The 18971-nt window shown below is 38.8% G+C and overlaps 1 protein-coding gene across 5 annotated transcripts; it reads right to left on the bottom strand.

Moving 5' to 3' along the window:
• Window positions 1–141: 141 nt before the first annotated feature.
• Window positions 142–17774, bottom strand: LOC122085124. Of its 5 annotated transcripts, XM_042653566.1 has the most exons (6): window positions 17255–17773; window positions 3570–3717; window positions 2021–2091; window positions 1713–1916; window positions 1404–1420; window positions 1216–1268 (listed from the first exon to the last, which is right to left on the bottom strand). In XM_042653566.1, the coding sequence occupies exons 1-5, from the start codon at window positions 17504–17506 to the stop codon at window positions 1415–1417; spliced, it is 681 nt and encodes a 226-aa protein (XP_042509500.1). In that variant the 5' UTR covers window positions 17507–17773; the 3' UTR covers window positions 1216–1268; window positions 1404–1414. The 5 variants fall into 5 exon arrangements, with proteins under 5 accessions (XP_042509496.1, XP_042509495.1, XP_042509499.1 ...); XM_042653562.1 differs by lacking the exons at window positions 1216–1268; window positions 1404–1420 and adding an exon at window positions 142–383 and having other exon boundaries at window positions 17255–17771; XM_042653561.1 differs by lacking the exons at window positions 1216–1268; window positions 1404–1420 and adding an exon at window positions 437–775 and having other exon boundaries at window positions 17255–17774.
• Window positions 17775–18971: the final 1197 nt, after the last annotated feature.

The following is an 18971-nucleotide window of genomic DNA, read 5'->3' as shown; positions in this document are numbered from 1 at the left end:
AATCCCTTGCTCACATATAAAGTTTCAGTTCAATCACAATTCCTCAATTGGCCAGATACATATTTTGAAAAATCTAGGCCAATGGGGAAGTGCATAGTAATTTCTGGAATAATAATAGACGTGCATGAAAAATTATGGAGATGCATGCCAATACACAGGAGCAAGTTCGATTGAATTAAGTTCAGAAATTTTACATGTCGCCAATCCACACCACTCCTTGGATACATAATGGTTAAAGTTGCCATGTCAATCGTCTACACTAATAAAGAATGCACCAAGAAGCGTTTTTTTCAAGCTGGCTACTGGAGACACTTTTCGCTCTATACTTCGAGTGGAATGATCAGTGAATGATGCTACCTTTGGGGAACATATTTCTTCGAGATCTGTGAATCAAGACCACACAATTATATCATTATTCATGGAACCCTTTTGCTTATTCCTGTGAAAAAAAGTTTGACATTAATTGAACTAGATCATGTTCATAAAACTTTCATCATATAAAATGTTTGAACGGGTAATAAATCCATTCGACCATTCGTATCACAACAAACTGCAACTCAATAAAAATCATTAGCCGTGCCATAATGGTCGATGAAGATAATATGTCAATTCCACCAGGGAAATATGCACACAGCACATTCAGTGTCTAGCTCAGATACGGAGAAGCTTCTACAGTCTATTGCTCATAAAAGAGCTGCAAGATTGGAGCTGTGATGTTATAGTAAACATCAAAGTCGTCACCACTGTAATATCCATCAAAGAATTGAGCATCAGGCTGGAAAGAGACAAACTTGAGATTAGATCTGTTGGTTGAACAGTTTTGTTCACTTTCTATGTTGCAACATCCAGTTCAGATCCTAGTTAGCAATTCGGCCGAATAAAAAATTCTGACCGAATCCGAATTAAAAATAAAATTCGGTAAAAAACGCGAATTTTACTAATTTGAATTTAAAACGCGAATAAGTCGGGCCGAACCGAATTATTCGGTCCACTTAAACAATATTTAAAAACAAAACAAAAAAAAAAAAAAAAAAAAAAACAAAAAAACAAAAAAACAAAAAAACAAAAAAAACAAAAAACAAAAAACAAAACGTCATATTCGCTTTTTTGACCGAATCCTTAAATTAATCAATCAAATTATTCCGAATAATTCTCCGCCCGAATAATTCCCGAATCCAAATTTACTAACTATGGTTCAGATATCATGGTTCTCGAACTGGGTCCCCAACACATTGCTGCCATCACCCAACCAACCCTTTCAGAGTGAAAAGGATGAATGATATCTTAAACCCCTCCCACCCCCACACCCACCCCACCCCAAAAAAAAAAAAAAAAACACTTTAGTTCAATAAAATCTAGCAGATACAAACCACTGGTCCAAAGGTGTAACAGTCCCAAAAAAACAGGGAATCTTTTAGATCTTCTGGGACCACAATTCTAAAAATTATACTTGATCGATGAGCCATTCTAAAATTCAAACTGAAAATGTTTCAACGGTGTCGAAACAAAAAACCTAATAGTGACAATTTACATATTTGTAAGATCATCTAATCAATGTGACTTCTGGCACCATCAAATCCAAGAGTCGCCAAATTGATTAGATGGTCCGGAACCACCTCTAATTGCATGGTTTCTAACATTAGACAGCCGCCTAATTACAGAAAAACATCAACCCATACGCCATGTATCTAGTAATAACCTTGGGAACATACCTGCATTTCTCTAGCAATAGATGGTAGCCATTTCTCCCCCCTAATTCTTTTGAGTTCTGCAACTCTTTCTTCCTCTTGTTTGGATGCTGCTTTGGCCTTAGCAATGCTAGCTTCAAATCTAGCCAATGATTTTTGACATGCATCTCTTGCAGAAGCCATTATGTCCGGACCATCAACCACTACAGACTGCAGTTGACGTCTAAACTGTAATCACCCCGTATTGCAATCAGGCAGGATGAAATTGAGACGAAAGGAGAGCAAAATAGCAAAAAAGATTCTCTAGTCTGTACAACAAATGATAAAAAAACCTTTTCTGATTTCTCGTCAATCAGTTCTCCAGGACAAAGCTTTGGTCTCTTTCTTGGCCTTGAAACTTCATCTGATATATGGAACAATTGATTCATTTATTACAACTCTTCAATGGATACGGAAATCAATCATAATGCTTGCTAGTTGAAACTAGAAATGCTGTTATGACATCTGAGTTACCATTCTTGATGAATCAAAATCAATGGATTTATCTATAAATTCAATCTAGCCATGAACTTCAACAATTTTAAAGGGGAGGAAAAACATGGATTACTAAATAAGTGATGTAGATCAAAGCATGAAGAAGAAAAGGACCAGAATAAGAAAAAGGTACTGTTCATGAGTTATTGTTTACGTGAAACATGCCTCGATTTTCAAATGAACAGTAACAGGAGATATGGACAGTTGTTCAGTCTTCATGAACAGTAACAGAAGAAGATATGGACAGTTGTTCAGTCTTGGACAACAAGCAATAATGGAAGATTTCTACGCCTGGACAAGAAAGATCGATTGTACTTCTTTTCCTTGGATAGCAAGCCTTCCTAAGTCTATCGAATAAAGATTCTAGAAGGGATTTGTGTGGATTTGTTTCCTTAGTTTAAGATTCCTTTTTGTAACTTATCTTTACTTAGTTCAAGGACAAGACTTTTGTTTCCAGTTCTAGGAGTTTCCTAAGTTGTTAGTTTCCCTTTTCTATTTTGCTTCCTTTTCTTTATTGTTTCCATTTTAATGGCAAGCATTCTTGCCTATAAATTGTAATTGACTCCAAAAGAGTCCAACACGATTTGAGTTCGAGAATAGCTTGTGCTTTGTGTGCTGTGACTTGTGAGAGACAGTTGCTCTAACAGAGAGAATGGTGAGATGCCATTGGTGGGAGACCGAACAAACAGTGAGAAGCCATGGTGAGAGACCCGAGTCTGAGAGAAATACCCTATCTTCGTTCCCTCTTCAATTTCTTGTTTTTATTTTATTGATTTGAAATTTCCTACAAATCTAAGAACCAATCTAAGTATTTTCCGTCCGATCAAAGCATTTGCCGTTGTTGAAACTGAAGTTTGTGATCCTCTTGTGGACTGGTTATCACTTGGAACAGTCTATATTAATAAGAGGGTTAGGATTATTGAAAATTGTCATCTTTTTTGAGCCATTGCCACAGACTGAACTGTCCAATTTGCTGTGCAAATATTGATGTCAATGTGGAACTCCAAGTTGCCTTGACTGAGGTGTATGAAAATGGGTAACTCTATGACAGACAACTTCTAACTTCACTATTGAACATGGTGAAACTCAGTATATCTGGGATGACTGACCTCAGCCACAGATTATTGATTTTTGAGTTGATTAATGTCCATGAGTCACCAGGTATACATTATACTCATCTCAATTGACATTTGACACAAGTTTTCAGGTGTCAAATAGTAATCGCATTGATGATCAGGAGACCATGTTTGGGGTCAACGGAATAAAGTAAAACTGGCTTCTAATATTACTTTTTTTTTAAGAACTAGCAAGTAGTAAAAGGGCAGCATCTAGTTTGTAAGCACTTACCAACAGGGTCAAAAACAATGCCAGGAGGGGCTTGTCTAAATAATTGAACTCCACCTTCATCAAACAGGTGATCATCCTCCAAGATAGAGATGGGTTTCCTCACCAAAACCAGGCTTTTGTCCAGAAAGTCTTCTAACAGCTTTTGCGCCTGTTGTAAATCGCAACAGGTGTTACAATTATTATGATTTTTTTTCTTTTGGTAGGATACAATAGGACAATTAATAAATTAAAAAAGCAATAAAACCTCAGGTTTCTTGGGATGCATTGCTTATTATCTAGCAAAAAAAAATCCATGATAACTAAAAGAAAATATCCTTCAGGAGGATCTAATCCTCGCCTAATTATGGTTTGTAAACCTTTAATCCACCTCCCAAAGGAAAGATATTTGGAGAGGGATGCAACAGATTTGATATAAACCTCCAAGGGACAGAGGTTAATCCGATCAGGTAACCCCTTAGTAGGATCCCTACAATCAATCACATTCTATTGCATTGCTAAAGGGACAATTGTGTTCAGTGTGTGCCATAGCATGGGAATGGACATGTTACTCATGAACAGAAGTAAATAACCAAATTTTAATGAATGTTGTGTTTGGATCTTCGGACTTGAAGTAGCAGGACTTTACACTTTAGAGTTCAAAGCTCCACAATGTTTAGGTGGCCCTTCCATTCCAAAAGTTGTATGAGAGGGATGGTTGAGAAAAAGAAATAAGTCCCATGATGTAAACAATCATGAACTTGATGCAACACAAGTCAGCAAATTGATGTGGTGACCTCTGATTGGATTCTGAGAATTCAAATGCATAGTCTCTCTCTTATGCAGTAATGAAGACATGCAGGAGGTCCAAAAAAGCCCAGGCTTAGAGTGGCCCAATCTATTTTAAGGCATGGGTCCACTTTATTTTTAAGTTTAGTCCATTTGTTTTGGGTAGGTTCCGGTTGTACTAGTCATTTATTTGTTTCAGTTTAAGTTAAATATTTCATTGTCCTCAAGTGTTTTAAGTTGGGTCTTGATGCAGATGCCTTGGCTTGGCTGGACTGACCAAACCCACTATGTAGGCCTAAGCCAAGACACAACCAACCCAAACCAATATTCTGGTCTGGAAAGGGTTGATAGTTGATAATTAAGGAAGCAATCTTAGGATATTTGATTCTCTTTTGTTTTAGAAATAATTTCTTTTGGAATTAGTTGGTTTCTAATTTTTGAGTAGTTTCCTTTCAAGTAATTTCTATTAATTGTTTTGATTTTTCTTTATATTAGACATGTAATCAATGGAGCAATTCACATTTAGAATATGAAGTTTGGGAGGAATTATTTAGAGAACCTGCGTGACCGTAGCTTTGTGTGACTTCCCTGCCTTCTTCTTCTCCTTCTTATCATTCTCTCGCTTGCTAGTCAAACCCCTGTTTCTGGGCGATAGTTGCAGCACCAATCAAGTGGATCAATCTCCCTCATCTTTGATCCGCTGGAACTGAAACTTTGTGCGAAGGTTGCTCTTCCCTAAGAGACCCAAACCCCCCAAAATCTGGTTCCAGAAATCCCTCTCATCAAAGGAAAGAACTTCAGTTGCAGGTCTGAACATAACCTCACCATAGAGCTCAGTTTCAGACCTCCAGAACTTCTGGCTTGCTTGTTGCCTAAGGAGACTATGTGTTGTTTTCAGTAGGGCTGTGAGTTGCGATCCATCATCCCAAATTTCAGATCGATCTGAGCTCTGACAAGGGAGTTCTTCCTCCTTGAATCCAGTGGACTCTGGCTGGTTTTTGGTTCTGACAAAAAGTTGAAGAAGAATTGTGAGTTTGCTATTTAATTCCTTTTTATTCTGATTTCCTATTAATACCCTTTTATTTGCCTTTAATTCTCCCATATCCCATACTTCTATTTTGCTTCCTAGTTTATCCCCACCAAATAATCATTAATTCCCTTTAGGTCCCATCTCCCAAGGAACTCATTAATTACTCTGGTTATTTACAACTCTGTCATTCTCTTTATAACTTCAGTTTATTTACAATATTGCCACTGGATCTTGTTTATTGAGTTCTCTCATTTGGGTGGGCCCATTAAGCGAACCGAACAGGGTTTTTTTTTAAACCTCGGTTCTGCATTAGGTCCACATCCTTTTTAAGGACTACTTAGACTAATTAGTGATGGAAGGCCAGTAAGGGTAGGGAAGAATTCCTGAGATGAACTTAGAGTTGCAGCGGAGGGGGAGAGAAGTCGCACAATGAAGGGGGGAGGGGAAGGAAAATCACACACAGCCTCAGGCTTTCAAACATTCAAACTCGATTCATCATTCAATCTCTGTCTTTCTCAATCGGTTAAAAGCATATAAATAGGAAAATAAAAGAGTCTAACATGGAAACTAATGTAGAATTGGGATTGGCAAGGCCAACCTAATCCCAAACTGCAGGATACTTATCAAAGACCACCCAATATCCCAAGTAGAACAGCAACAATAGGCAACTCAGTATTAAAAAGGAAAATCAAATCTGTATCAGCCTACCATTACAAAACTCTTAAGAATCTGTGAACAGAACTAACAATAGATGATGGGGCCCTAACAGGGACTGTAATCGGCCTAATCCCAGTTGATAATATGGTCCAACACCCAAAGAAACCAACTAAGCAGGTCTATCAATTTCAAATCTGGGCAGAATAGGTCACTAGAAGACAAAATTAGGGAGATTTCTAATATCTCTTGAAACCGTGGACAGAAAAGACTCCCCTTTGGATTGAGTGCACCCCTAGTTACGGCCTAACTTCGATCCGAAATCAGTCAAAACTGATGGCTGGTTAGGTCTGGACAGGTTTTGAAATTTGCTAACAGAATCTGCAATTTTCTGGGCAGAACTGAGAGGAAAATTGAACTTAATACCTGTAAGAATTTGAGTAGATCAGTTGCGCTTTGTGTAGTTGAGAAAAGAAGATGATACACTAAGGAAGAGGACCTCTCGGGCTTCACACCACAGAGAGTTCTGGATCAAACACCAGTTCCATCAGCCTTGATCAAACACAAGACAAATCCCAACAAGCAGAAGCAGCAGCAGCAGTAACAGCCATGGTTTAATTCTGCAAATCATTTAGCTATGGGAGCCTCCATGCTTGTATTTATAGTTAAAACAAAAAGGAAAATAGAAACTTCTAATTAATTGCCTATTATATAAGTTTCTAAAAACTGAAAATAGAAACAAACTAAAAAAAGGAAACTAATGACTTGAGTCAACTAATAACTTAACCTCTAAGAAATAACAAAGACTAACAACTAAAATTGATCCCAACTACAATGGAAACTAATGAAAAAGGAAACAAACTAGCTAATCCGGTAGACCGGTACGCAACCATAATACCCCTAGTTTAGGCCCATAAAAGTGGCATATTACACTCAAAACACATGGGATCAAAGGCCCAACATGTATATAACCCAACCCTAAGTTTATTCCTAACAAAACAAGTCTATTTTGGTGATGAATCTGCATCAAGACAAATCCTAAAAGCAAAGTAACTCAAAAGAAGAAAGGAAATCTAAAACCAACTCTAACTATTTCATACGTATGCAACTTCCCAAAAATAAACAGAATAAAATAAACTAAAGATATTAGTTTCCTAAATAAAATCAACTACTAAAATCCTACAAGATCAAATAATCAAATATGGATCTAGTTCATCACTGTCTCGACACCCAGATGGGTATGGATCGCTCAATGGGTGCAAATATGCATCAATTCCCCCGGTGTTGAGAAAAAACCAGTCCAAGAGTTTTGTAGAACGGGAGAATCAACACCAATCGATCGGCATCCATCCTTGCTTGTATGAAGTCACCATCAAAACCATAATCAAATACTATGAAATCCACGATACGAAGTTCATTGGTGAAGTAGTGACTTGGAAAAATAAAATTGTTCGGGTCACGGAAGAGATCGACCAATTTAAATTCTTCCACAGATTGATTTTCAACTTCCAATGGTTCTACCTCATCTTCCATCATTGGTGACTCATCTTTTTTACTTGTCCACATGTTGGTTAATGGTTGAGATCAAATCGTTGAAGGTAGAGTGCATACAATCAGATGTGATCAATGCTTGGTCTTTCATTTCCCTGCACTGACGCTGAATCTCTTCGCATTATTGTTGAGTCTCGTCGAGCTTCTCTCGTATAAGTTGCATTTGTATAACTCTTCTTTTTTTTTTTCCTTTTTCAAAGGATGACACAATTTTAAATAGATGAACTTCAATGAGAAACACAAGTGGTCACTAAGCATATAAGTGAAGGGCACACTTGGAAATTAGAAATAGATATACGATAAAAGGAAAAAGGGAAGATTGGAAGCGTAGAGTAGGAAATTAGATCAACTCAAAAGGAGTCGTAAGAGAAGGGGTAAGGGTTACCGGCAAAAGGGAGTTCTGCCCTCTTGGAGATGGAGAACAAGCGAAGGTGTCGACTCAGGGAATCAGCAATAGAGACGTTGGCTGCAACAGTGGAGGAGGCCGACACGAGTAAGGAGGAGGATATCCAAAGGACTTCTTCTGGCAATAGCAAGCAGCAGGGGTTCCAAAGGCTGCTGTGATTGGCGATGGAAGTTCCATCCTTCCAGGAAGGTCGACTTCGAAGGAGGCGGCTGGAGTTGGAGTTCGAACCAAGTATTTTGATTTATCTTTGTTGTTTTCTGCTTCTCAATCTCTTCTTCTACTCTGCTCTCTCTTTTTTTTTTTTTTTTTTTTTTTTTTTGCTGTTGGAATCCTAGAGAGGGTGTTTTGACTGAAATTTGAGGGGAAAAAAAGACATCAGTGGAGATTTTGGTTCGGCTTCTCTGTTTGCCGCAGAGACTTTTTTTTGGGTTACTCGACCCTAGCAAGGAGGGTTCCCAACTTCTCTATTTTGAAACAAAGATAGGTTTTTTATTTTTTTGGCTTCTATGCTGCTATTGTTTGGCAGCAAGCAATGGAAGGAGGGAGATGGTAAGACAGAGATGGGTTAGGAAAGAAAGTGGAATAGGGGGAGAACGAATGAAGGATCCTTCAGCTCTGGTACCAATTTGATGGAGGGCCGGTAGGAGTAGGGAAGAATCCCTGAGATTAACTCAGAGTTGCAGGGGAGAGGGAGAGAAATCACACAAAGAAGGGGGGGAGGAGAATCATACACAGCCCTCAGGCTCTCAAACATTCAAACTCAATTCATCATTCAATCTTTGTCTTTCTCAATTGGTTACAAGCATATAAATAGGAAAGTAAAAGACTCTAACATGGAAACAAATCCTAAAAGCAAACTAACTCAGAAAAAAAAAAAATCTAAAACCAACTCTAATTATGTCCAACATATGCAACTTCCCAAAAATAAATAGAATAAAATAAACTAAAGATATTATTCTCCTAAATAAAATCAACTACTGAAATCCTACTAGATCAAATAATCAAATAGGGATCTGATTCATCACTGTCGGGATACCCATATGGGTATGGATCGCTCCATGGGTGTGAATCTCCATCAATTAGACTTAAAAAGGAAAGCGAGTTGTAATAGGAATCGGCTAGGTGGTTTCCTAGCCAGATTTAAACATTGCTTTTGATAGCTTTTATAAATAAAAACCAATGGCTCTCTTTAGCCCATGATTTTGCCATTGAAATTTTTTGCTCCTGCTGCTCCTTGTGTGGAGGGTCTTCGGTCTCCTTTGTTTGAATCAAGGTGTGATTAGTGCATGGTTTAAAGTCTCGGTGCATATCGTATCCTATCGGCTGATACATATCGGTATTGATCGGCATTAATACAATACATGTATTTTTTTTCAAACTTCATGTATCGAAGCGTATCGTACGATACGTACAAATTGAGCCCCGAACAATTGAATTACATGTGTATTCTCACCGATACACAACCATTTTCACTTTCGAAACAAAGCTTGTTCTTCTCGTTGGCAATACTTAAATTTTCAAAATTTAAAGCACAACCACACTTACTCAACAGATTTCACAACCTTGACTTACCATTCTTTCATATCCTCCATGTCATGAATTATCGCATCCTCATGTTGATTATCTCCTCCAATATACACAGAGCCCTTGCAACCAGATAAGTGTTTTCCATTTGATTTCTCCATTCCATTTAATTCTTAATTTCTATAAGAACATCATGACAACTAGTGTCATCATTTCCAATTCATATTGTTTGTAGTTGCAACAGCCCAAGTGTGTTGATCCTTCCACAAAATTGTAATGTTGTATCTCATGTCATGATTGCTTAGTGCTCAAGTTATTGCCATCCCTTTTGCTACATTTGAGTATATTTAGGTAAAACAAACTAAAACATTTAATATAGAAGTAGGCTTACACGAGGTAAACAAACTCCCAATAGTTAAATAGCCCAAACCAATTCAAATCTGAACCCTCAAATTAGTCTTAACATCAACTAGAAAATAGGACCAGAAAAGGAAAACTTCAGCAAGAAGTTAGGATGACCAAACATGTCCAGAAGTAACTGGAAACAACCCAGGAAACCACTTGCAACAGCAGAAAATAACCCAGCAACAAAAACCGAACAGCAGAAAACAATTCCTAAGCAGAACTGGGTTTCAGCCAGAACAAGGAGAAAGACATGTGGTTGAAATTTGGCTTAATAGCAGGGGCTGAAGCCCTGGTCGAGTGCCTCCCTTGAAGTGACCTTTAAACCCTCCAAAGGGCCATCGAAGTTGCTGGACAGAATAGGAGAAAAGGCCCCAGCCAATTTAACTCAGACCCAAACAAGTTGTCGTCGGCCTTGAGGGTTGAGCTGGTATTCAACAGGCTTCAATCCTTGGCTAGTCTTCAGATAGGTTTAGTTTTACCTCACAAACACTCCTCTTACAGTAAACAATAACAGAAACTAGAAGAAGAAAAGAAAAGAAGATAGTAAACAAGATAGATGTGGGTGGGATTGGCTATCTCAGCCTGGGTATCTCACCCACAGCTATCTCAGCTGTTTGTCTTTCTTTCTCAGAAGAGGTAGCAAGCAATAACTGCAGCAAACTTTATAAATTCAAAACTGACTTGTCTACAGCAGGCTCTCTTTCTATAGAGGTCTGAAATTACAAAATAGAAGCTTAACTCAAATTAGAAACTGATACAAAAATAGAAACTACCTCTTTCTTCTAATTTTAAGAGACAAAATAGCAGCTACTAGGGACACTATGAAAGTGTAAAGAACTACTAAAAGCAAGGAAATTAAAGGGTTTCCTATGAGGGTCGAACTCAGCCCAAAGGCTGGTTCGATGTCAGCTACTTCTAATACGGTGGCTGCTTCTTCCTCCTGTGGTATTGTAGCCCATGATGGGAATCTACATCAACACCCCCCTCTTAAAATCATTCGTCTCCAAAGAATGGAAGAAGGACATTTAGTGCTTGTAGAGATCCGTATCAAGGCGCTGAAATCATCAGCATGGATCCAAGTGCTATCTTTCTGAGGTCGTCCTTTCCACTTGACTAGGAATGAGTAGTAACCCTTACCACCCCGAACAATAGTGAACTTGTTGTCAAGTTCTTCAATACCATCATTAGGAGGGGTCACAAATTGGGGAAGTCACAATGTATGCCCTGTATCTCCATCATCAAAATGATGGCCCACATAGAGTGTAAGATCAGCAACGTTGAAGACGTTGTTGATCTTCATAGTAGGAGACAACTACGTCTTCATAGTAGGAGACAACTCCAACATGTAAGCATTGGAACCAATGCGCTTCAAAACTTATAGGGACCCATATTCCGAGGATGGAGCTTGTGCACAGTACTGGGAGGAAAATGTTCAGATGGAATTCGAACCATAACCATATCACCAGGCTAAAACTCCACATAATGGCGATGCCGGTTAGCATTTACCTGATATCTTTCATTACTAACGGCTATGCGACGATGAACATCAGTGTGTACCTCTGTGATATGCCTAAGGAACTCATCCACTTCAACACTAACACGGGCATGAGGTGGCATTGGTACCATGTCAACCGGTCGTTGGGGTTGAAGACCAAAAACAATCTCAAATGGTGTACGGCGGTGGTATGGTTGACGAAACAGTTGTATGCAAATTCAGCTATGTCAAGAATAGAAGGCCATGTCTTCTCATAATCACGAACTAGACAACGGAGCAAATTGCCAAGGCTTCTATTCACTTTTTCTATTTTAGTTGGAATAGGTAATTAGATATACCAGTGAGACAAAGTTGGCAGTACTTTGTTTGCTTTTACAATGATCATAAGTGTATTGTCCAAATGAGATAAGGCTGTGGAGGTGTTAGTATGTTACCCATTTCATCGAGGCAGAAGATGATCATCCTAGGCTAATTTGATGAGGGAACATACCAAGGTCAAGGTAAGGGAACATACCACGCTTGTCCTCGTCGTTGGAATGCATTAATTTTGGATCCCAACTTCATTCACGCCATTTTAGAAACTGAAAATTCAGAAGCTTCTCAGGAGTTTGTCTAGCTTCATGGCATAAAGTTGCCTTCGCCTTCGCCTTTATCTGCACCTTCGCCTTTATCTGCACCTTCGCCTTCGCCGTATCATGATCACCACCTCACCTTCGCCGGAGGACTACCTCTTTCACAATACTTAGGTTTTCACTACCTAAATCTTCTCTTTTCAATTTTGGGGAAAATGATTTCAAGAAACAATAGGGGTAAAATAGGAATTTAATTTGTGGTTGAATTAGATAAGGATAAAATCGTCTTTTACAATTCAAAACTAACGCCACACTAAAAGTGTCATCAGATAGCGGAGTATGTAATTTCTTAAAACATAAGGGAGGGATTAGTAATAAGAGCAAAGTACAAGGGAGGGGGATGTAAATTATATTGAAGGCTGGGTGTTATCGAAATATTAGTCTAAATTAGTAGTATAAACTTAACGGTGTGAGTATTTTATTAAAAACTAACATATTACAGGGGAGGAGATGTAATTTCTGAAAACACAGGGAGGGATTTGTATTAAGAGCAAAGTACAGGGGAGGGAGATGTAAATTGCTCTAAAAATAAAACATTGTTCTGGTCCATTTTTTTTGTTTCACTAGCTTTTTCAGCCAAAGATACAAAGCAAGATGTCTAAATAACATGTTTCAACGAAACTAGGAAGACAAACGCCCCCCCCCCAAAAAAAAAATCCTATCTTCTATCTCTTTTAACCAAATCGCTCCCCAATAAGCTTAGAACAACAAAATTGATGCACAGGCACACATCAAGAAGATTTTGTAAGATTTTCTGCCCAAAAACTCCTATCGGGACAGTCTCGGTCTAGCTTTAAACGAGCGGGCTTGGTTGGGAATGTCAGGCCAGGTCTGAAATTGACAGCCCTCCATGCAGGTGTGGATTCTGGTTCCGGTTCCACACACATCATCCATTATTGTTTCCTATTGCAATATGGGTATAAGGGTAGAATTGTCCATATGGGAAAAATAGTATTTGTACACACATCTCTACCATTATAAATAAAGGAGGGCTGGACACAAGTCACAATTTCCCCAGATTCATCATAATATCAAAGCAGGAAATTTCTGGGATCCTAAAACCAGAAACCCTTTTCATGTCTCTCTTGCCATCCCTTCTCCATTGCCTTCCCCATAAAACCCTAGCCCTCCTCTCTCTCTCTCCCTTTTTTCTTTTCGCGCAGACCTTACCCTCAGTTTTGTGTTTCTTCCCACCAAGGATCTTCTTTGTGGTTGAACCCTATGTCTTGAACAGATATCTATGATTTTTTAGATGTGGAAATATTTTGAAAGTTTGTGGCTTCCTTCCAACTACAACTCTTTTGGACGGAGGGGGTCATGTTTCATATGGTGACTACCCCTCGTTCCCTGCTAGCTCCATCAAGTTGGATGGGAGCAACTATTTGACATGGTCCAAATCATGTTTCCTGTCTATAAATTATCGTGGTTACTCCAGGTATCTCATAGGTGCTACCCTACTACTACTGGCTATGCCCAGGATCAATGGAGCAACTCTCTGTTTATGTATTTTTTGCTGAATTTGATGACTCCTTCCACTGCTCGGGTTATCTATTGATGGATATGGCTGCTATGATATGGCAGGTTGCAAAGGACACCTATTCCCAAGTAGGGAATAATGCTCAGTGCTGCGAGTTGCGCCACAATATACGTGGTACAAAACAGAAAGAGTTAACCCTCACTCAGTATTATTTAGAGCTGCGAGGTATGTGGCAGGAAGTGGACTTTTATGAGAGCTATCATCCTACTTGTGCTACTGCCTTTAAGAAGCATGAAGATGTTGCCTATGTATGATTTCCTAGTTGAATTGTATGTTGAGTTTGATCAAATCCAAGCACATGTTCTTAATTGTGACCCATTCCCCACACTTGAACATGCCTACTCTTTAGTTCAATCTGAAGATAGTCATCGTAGTGCTATGCTCCAGCCAATACCACAGGAACACTCTGCATTATACTCAGGTTAAGGAATTGGATATCAATCCCATGATGGTTCTACCAAATCCAGTGATCATACTAATAAGAAGGAACCTGTGAGATGTGATTATTGTGGTAAGGAGAGGCACACTAAGGAGTCTTATTGGAAACTTCATGAGTGGTCAGAAAATTCCTATGGATGTGGCCAAGGTTGTGGATGCTCAATACAATCCCAGGAAAATAAATCTAAGACCTTTGAAGCTTCAGATGTTGTTGCCTCCACCGTTGCTTCTTTATCCTAGGATGAGATATCTCTTCTATATAGTTCGATGACCAAGTTGGAACCCTCATCCTCCTCTGTTGTTGTTGCTGACTCCCTGCCAGTTACATCTGAGTCTCAATCTGCTCACTCATGTATTTCTTTGGAGGTCATTGTGCATCTGTTGCATACCATCCTTGGGATAATTAACTCCGATGCCACAGATCATATGACTGGTTCTCCTAGTCATTTTTCTCAGTATTCCCCATCCTCAAGTAAAAGTAAAGTAAGGGTTGTTGATGGTTCCTTTTCCGGTGTCTCTAGGATGGGAACTGTTCAATGCTCTCCCTTATTATCTCTTTCCTCTATGTTGCATGTACCAAATTTTTCTACTAATGTATTGTCTATTAGTAGCACCATTAGGGGGCTTGAAATGCACAGGTACCTTTTTTTTTTTTCCTTTCCCATTTTCTATTTCAAGACTTGGTTATGGGGGGTAACGATTGGTAGTGGTAAAGTGAGTGCTGGTCTCTACTTGCTCGATGGTGCATCCTCCACAGTTTCCTAGACTCAGGCTCATCATACTGATTCAGAGTTTGCATTGTCAGAGATTTATTGATGGCATGGCCATTTAGGACATCCCCCCTTGGGAACACTATCTAGAGTTTTTCCTGATTTGTTTAAGAAATGTAATTCGAATTAGTTTTTTGTGATGCTTGTGTTTTTGCCAAGCAGACTAGAAGTGTTTATTCCAATTCAACTAATAGAAATATTGTTCATTTTTCGTTGACACATTCTGATGGGTGGGGACCTGCCTATTATGTGTTTATGACTGGACATCAGTGGTTTGTCACTTTTATTGACTGTCATACTCGGCTTACATGGATTTAAGAATGAGGATTTTCACTGCTTCCAATTATTTCATCACTCGATTCAAAACCAGTATGATGCTAGAATTAAGATTTTGCACTCTGATAATGGTGAGTACATAGATGGTTTTTTTAGTATTATCTGGCATATTACGGTATTATTCACTAAACCAACTGTGTTGATACACCCGCTCAGAATTGGAGTTGCTAAAAGGAAGAACAAACATTTGTTGGAAGCGGCAACAAGGTCTCTCATGTTTAAAATGCATGTACTAGCACCATACTAGAGTGAGGCAGTCCTTAGCACTGCATAGCTTATTAATCGAATGTCGTCGGGGGTTTTGGACTCCCGTTGTCCTATTGAGGTGCTTAGTAGATCTACCTCCATTGTGGTTCCCCCTAAGGTCTTTAATCTGCGTCTACTTTGCTCATAATCATCACCTCCATGGTAAACTTGATCAACAAGGTCTTCGGTATATTTCGCTTGTGTACTCTGCTACACAGAAAGGGTACAAGTGTTATCATCCTCCTTCTAATCATATGATAGTCACGATGGATGTGGTTTTTTATGAGACGGAGTCTTATTATCCTGCGTTGGCACCTCTTCAAGGGGATTCTGCTATTGGAAGGAAGATGCACCAATGGTTGTCTCACTTGCTAATCGTAGTCTACTTTTTCAAGAAGATAAGGAGACCGTGGTTGAGAAGGGGATGATGCCAGATAGTTCCACTCAGGGGGAGCCGAAATCTGCTCATAAGGAGCCACCACAAGTGTATTCTTGTCGAAAGAAAAAAGACACCACACCACTACCATTGTACCTGGCTAATCGTCCTCTAATCAAGAGTCTAACATCCCACCAGGTAATCTCCTCTTGTCTGATGTTAGTGATCCGTCTCTTGATCTGTCTATTGTTGTCCGTAAAAGGAAGTAAGGACTGCACTCAACATTCTATTTCCAAAGTTGTGGCTTATGACTCCCTATCTCCTTCCTATCGTGTTTTTTTGTCTTCTTTGTCCTCTGTTTCTATATCTCAAGACTGGCAAGAGGCTCCTGCAGAACCACAGTGGGAAAATGCAATGGACGAAGAAATGAGGGCACTTGGGAAGAATGACACATGAGACTTGGTAGCTCTTCCATCACATAAGAAGCTAGTGGGATGCAAATAGATGTTTACAGTCAAGCAAAAGGTAGATGGAACTGTGGACAGGTACAAAGATAGATTGGTAGCTAAAGGTTTTACTCAGACATATAGAATATTAGAATTGACTACTAGAAAACGTTTGCACCAGTTGCCAAGATGAATATTGTCCGTGTCATCATCTCTTGTGCAATTAACCCAGGATGGGACTTACAATAACTTGATGTTAAGAATGCCTTCCTCCATGGTGAGCTTGAGGAAGAAGTGTACATGGGCATCCCTCTAGATTATTCTAGCAAAAAGACTCAAGGAAAGGTGTGCTAACTGAAGCAATATTTTTATTTTTTTGGTTGGGGGTTGTAGGTATGAAAGAAGTGTCTAATTGTCCCGAGAGAAGAGAAACACTATTTACATTTCTGAAACATCAAATCATTGCTAAATATGATTAAGTTGGTCTTATACAACTTGTGATCATTTACAAATATGACACTATGAATTTCCACTCTGATGGTGATGTGAGTTTCATCTTTCCCAGTCTGTCCAGTGTACACCTATGTCATAACAATACCCTGGTATTTAAGACTTGGAGATTGCATTCTTCTTCACAATCTATTCTAGATACAAACTACTCTTTCCAAGAGGAGAGGGGGGGAACTAACTTCATAGTTGGTTCAATATATCGCCGCTACTGTTACATTACAGGCATCTCATTGAACTGGAAGAGAAGGGGAAGGTGGGGTGGAGATATGTGTTTACTAGCTTCTCTATAAATATTGTGAAACTTCTGTGCTATCACTTGTTATAAGAAGAGAATAATCCAGTATTCTCAACGGGGTTTAGAACAAAATAATTGAATGGTTTTCACCACAATAACATGTTAGAACTTAGCAATGCCTGGTTGAGCTCACCAGAGACAAAAGAGCAAAAGAAGTGGGGGATGAGGAAGTAAAAGTTTGGTAGAAGATCCTCCTAAAAGGGTAAACTTTAGTATGATTTACTACAATTAACTTTTACACAATTTGTCGCCTAGAGAGAGAGAGATACCTTGATTTGGTAGAGCTTGAGAGTTTGGGGTTTGCATTTATCGTGCATGTCTTCTTCAGTCTTGGGACATGAAGGGGCCGTATCATCGATTAAGACTTTCGAATGGTGTTCGGCATTCAACCCTTTAGAAGTGGAGATGCCGAAACCCATAGTAGCAGCGGAGTCGATGGCTGCTCTCCATTCGGCGTCTCCGTCTTCACTGCTACTGCCGCCGCTGCTGCTGCTTCTTGAATTGGAAACTCCACCACCCATCGCCAATACGAGTCCGCAAAACAACTACGTTCCGGCTGACTCTCCCCTTAAAATGGCTCCATAGAAACAGTTACTAATTTCCTGAACCCACGTTTATTTTGAGTTCTCGGGTTAGCAATAGATTCTACAATCCATTACATCATCGGTTTCTGCCATTGTATTTTCAAATAAAGTGAGACTGGTGAGGGCAACTTGTGCACCCCAATTTCTGCAGCATGGTGTGCCAGTTGGACGATATTGAAACCCTAATACAAAGGTATGGTATTGTGAAACCTGGCAATCTCTAACTTTACCTAAAAAAAAACTCTTCCTTCCCTCTCTGGATTTTTTTTTTTTTTAATAAAAGTTAATTTTATTTTATATATATATATTATATATTATTTTTTTTTTTTTTTTTTTTTATATTATTAATATAAGTTTTTTTTTTTTTTTTGCATTTATTTATAGGGTGCATCTATTTGTAATCGGACTTTTATACCCTCCATATGATAGAAGGTTTTTTTGGTGACTCCTCCATTATGATGAAGTGGCAATACAATAGAAGGTCCAAAAATATAATTTCATAATGGAGAGAGAGAATGGTGGTCGAGTTGGAGGGGCAAGGATGGGGATGGAATGGGAGGGGAGAACGAGGTTGGGTGGGAGCTTGCAGAATGCTGATGCAGCTCGTTGTTGGAATCTTCCATTCTCTTTTTCTAATCTTGGGTAAATTTACAAGCTGAACCAAAAATAAATATATATATATATATATATATATTTACAAGGGGGAGGGGAGTGCACCAACCAACTTGTTGGTGCTGGCTACAAGTCTGGAGGATGTAATCTACAAGGGCAATAGTGAAAGTGATATGCAAAAGCAGTGTGAGGGTGAGATAGTTGCAGGTTGTAGAGTACAGGGGTAGGGGAATGGGAGACGAAGAAGAAGGGGATAGGAAGACGATGATGAAGAATATAAAGAGAAGGAGAAGGAGGAGAGAATTACAAAATTACCTTTAACTTAAAAAGGCTTGTAAACAAAATGTGGTGGGCATATAGTTTGATAACATTTTCGCTGTTTTTGTGTCTATAAACAATATAACCAATTTTTTATATTTTTGGAAATAGAAAAGGATTTTTTTGGTGTTTGATAAACCTATTTCTCAAATTGAGTAATTGAGTCATGAGGGTCCAGAGAGAATTGGACGAAATCCACAAAGGAATCAATGGATGTGAATTTAAAGATTCCACTAGCAATGCAAAAATTCGATGTATTCCTTCTCGCTTCCTTGGAGAATCTTTGAACTTTGGACCCGTCAGATAAAGTAAATGTTGTATTAGAAAGTGCAACTTTTCATTGGGGGTCTATCGATTTTTTGGCCCACAAGTTGTTACAAGAATCAGAAAAACAATTCTGACTTGTTTCATCAAACTCGTTTACAGACACAAAAATAAGCATAAATTTCAATTTATATTTCAAAAAATAGGT

Source organism: Macadamia integrifolia, chromosome 7 (assembly GCF_013358625.1).
Source record: "Macadamia integrifolia cultivar HAES 741 chromosome 7, SCU_Mint_v3, whole genome shotgun sequence".
Taxonomy (NCBI): Eukaryota; Viridiplantae; Streptophyta; class Magnoliopsida; order Proteales; family Proteaceae; genus Macadamia; species Macadamia integrifolia.
Note: the sequence above shows the minus strand (reverse complement) of the source record. Positions and strands in the feature narration are given on the sequence as shown.

Excerpts from the sequence above, each read along its gene's own strand:
- LOC122085124 (XM_042653561.1), bottom strand. The coding sequence starts at position 17,506 with ATGGGTGGTGGAGTTTCCAATTCAAGAAGCAGCAGCAGCGGCGGCAGT. Across the intron at positions 3,718-17,254 it reads TCAAGCTCTACCAAATCAAG|GCGCAAAAGCTGTTAGAAGA; the intron begins GTATCTCTCTCT and ends GATTTACAACAG. Across the intron at positions 2,092-3,569 it reads CATTGTTTTTGACCCTGTTG|ATGAAGTTTCAAGGCCAAGA; the intron begins GTAAGTGCTTAC and ends TCCATATATCAG.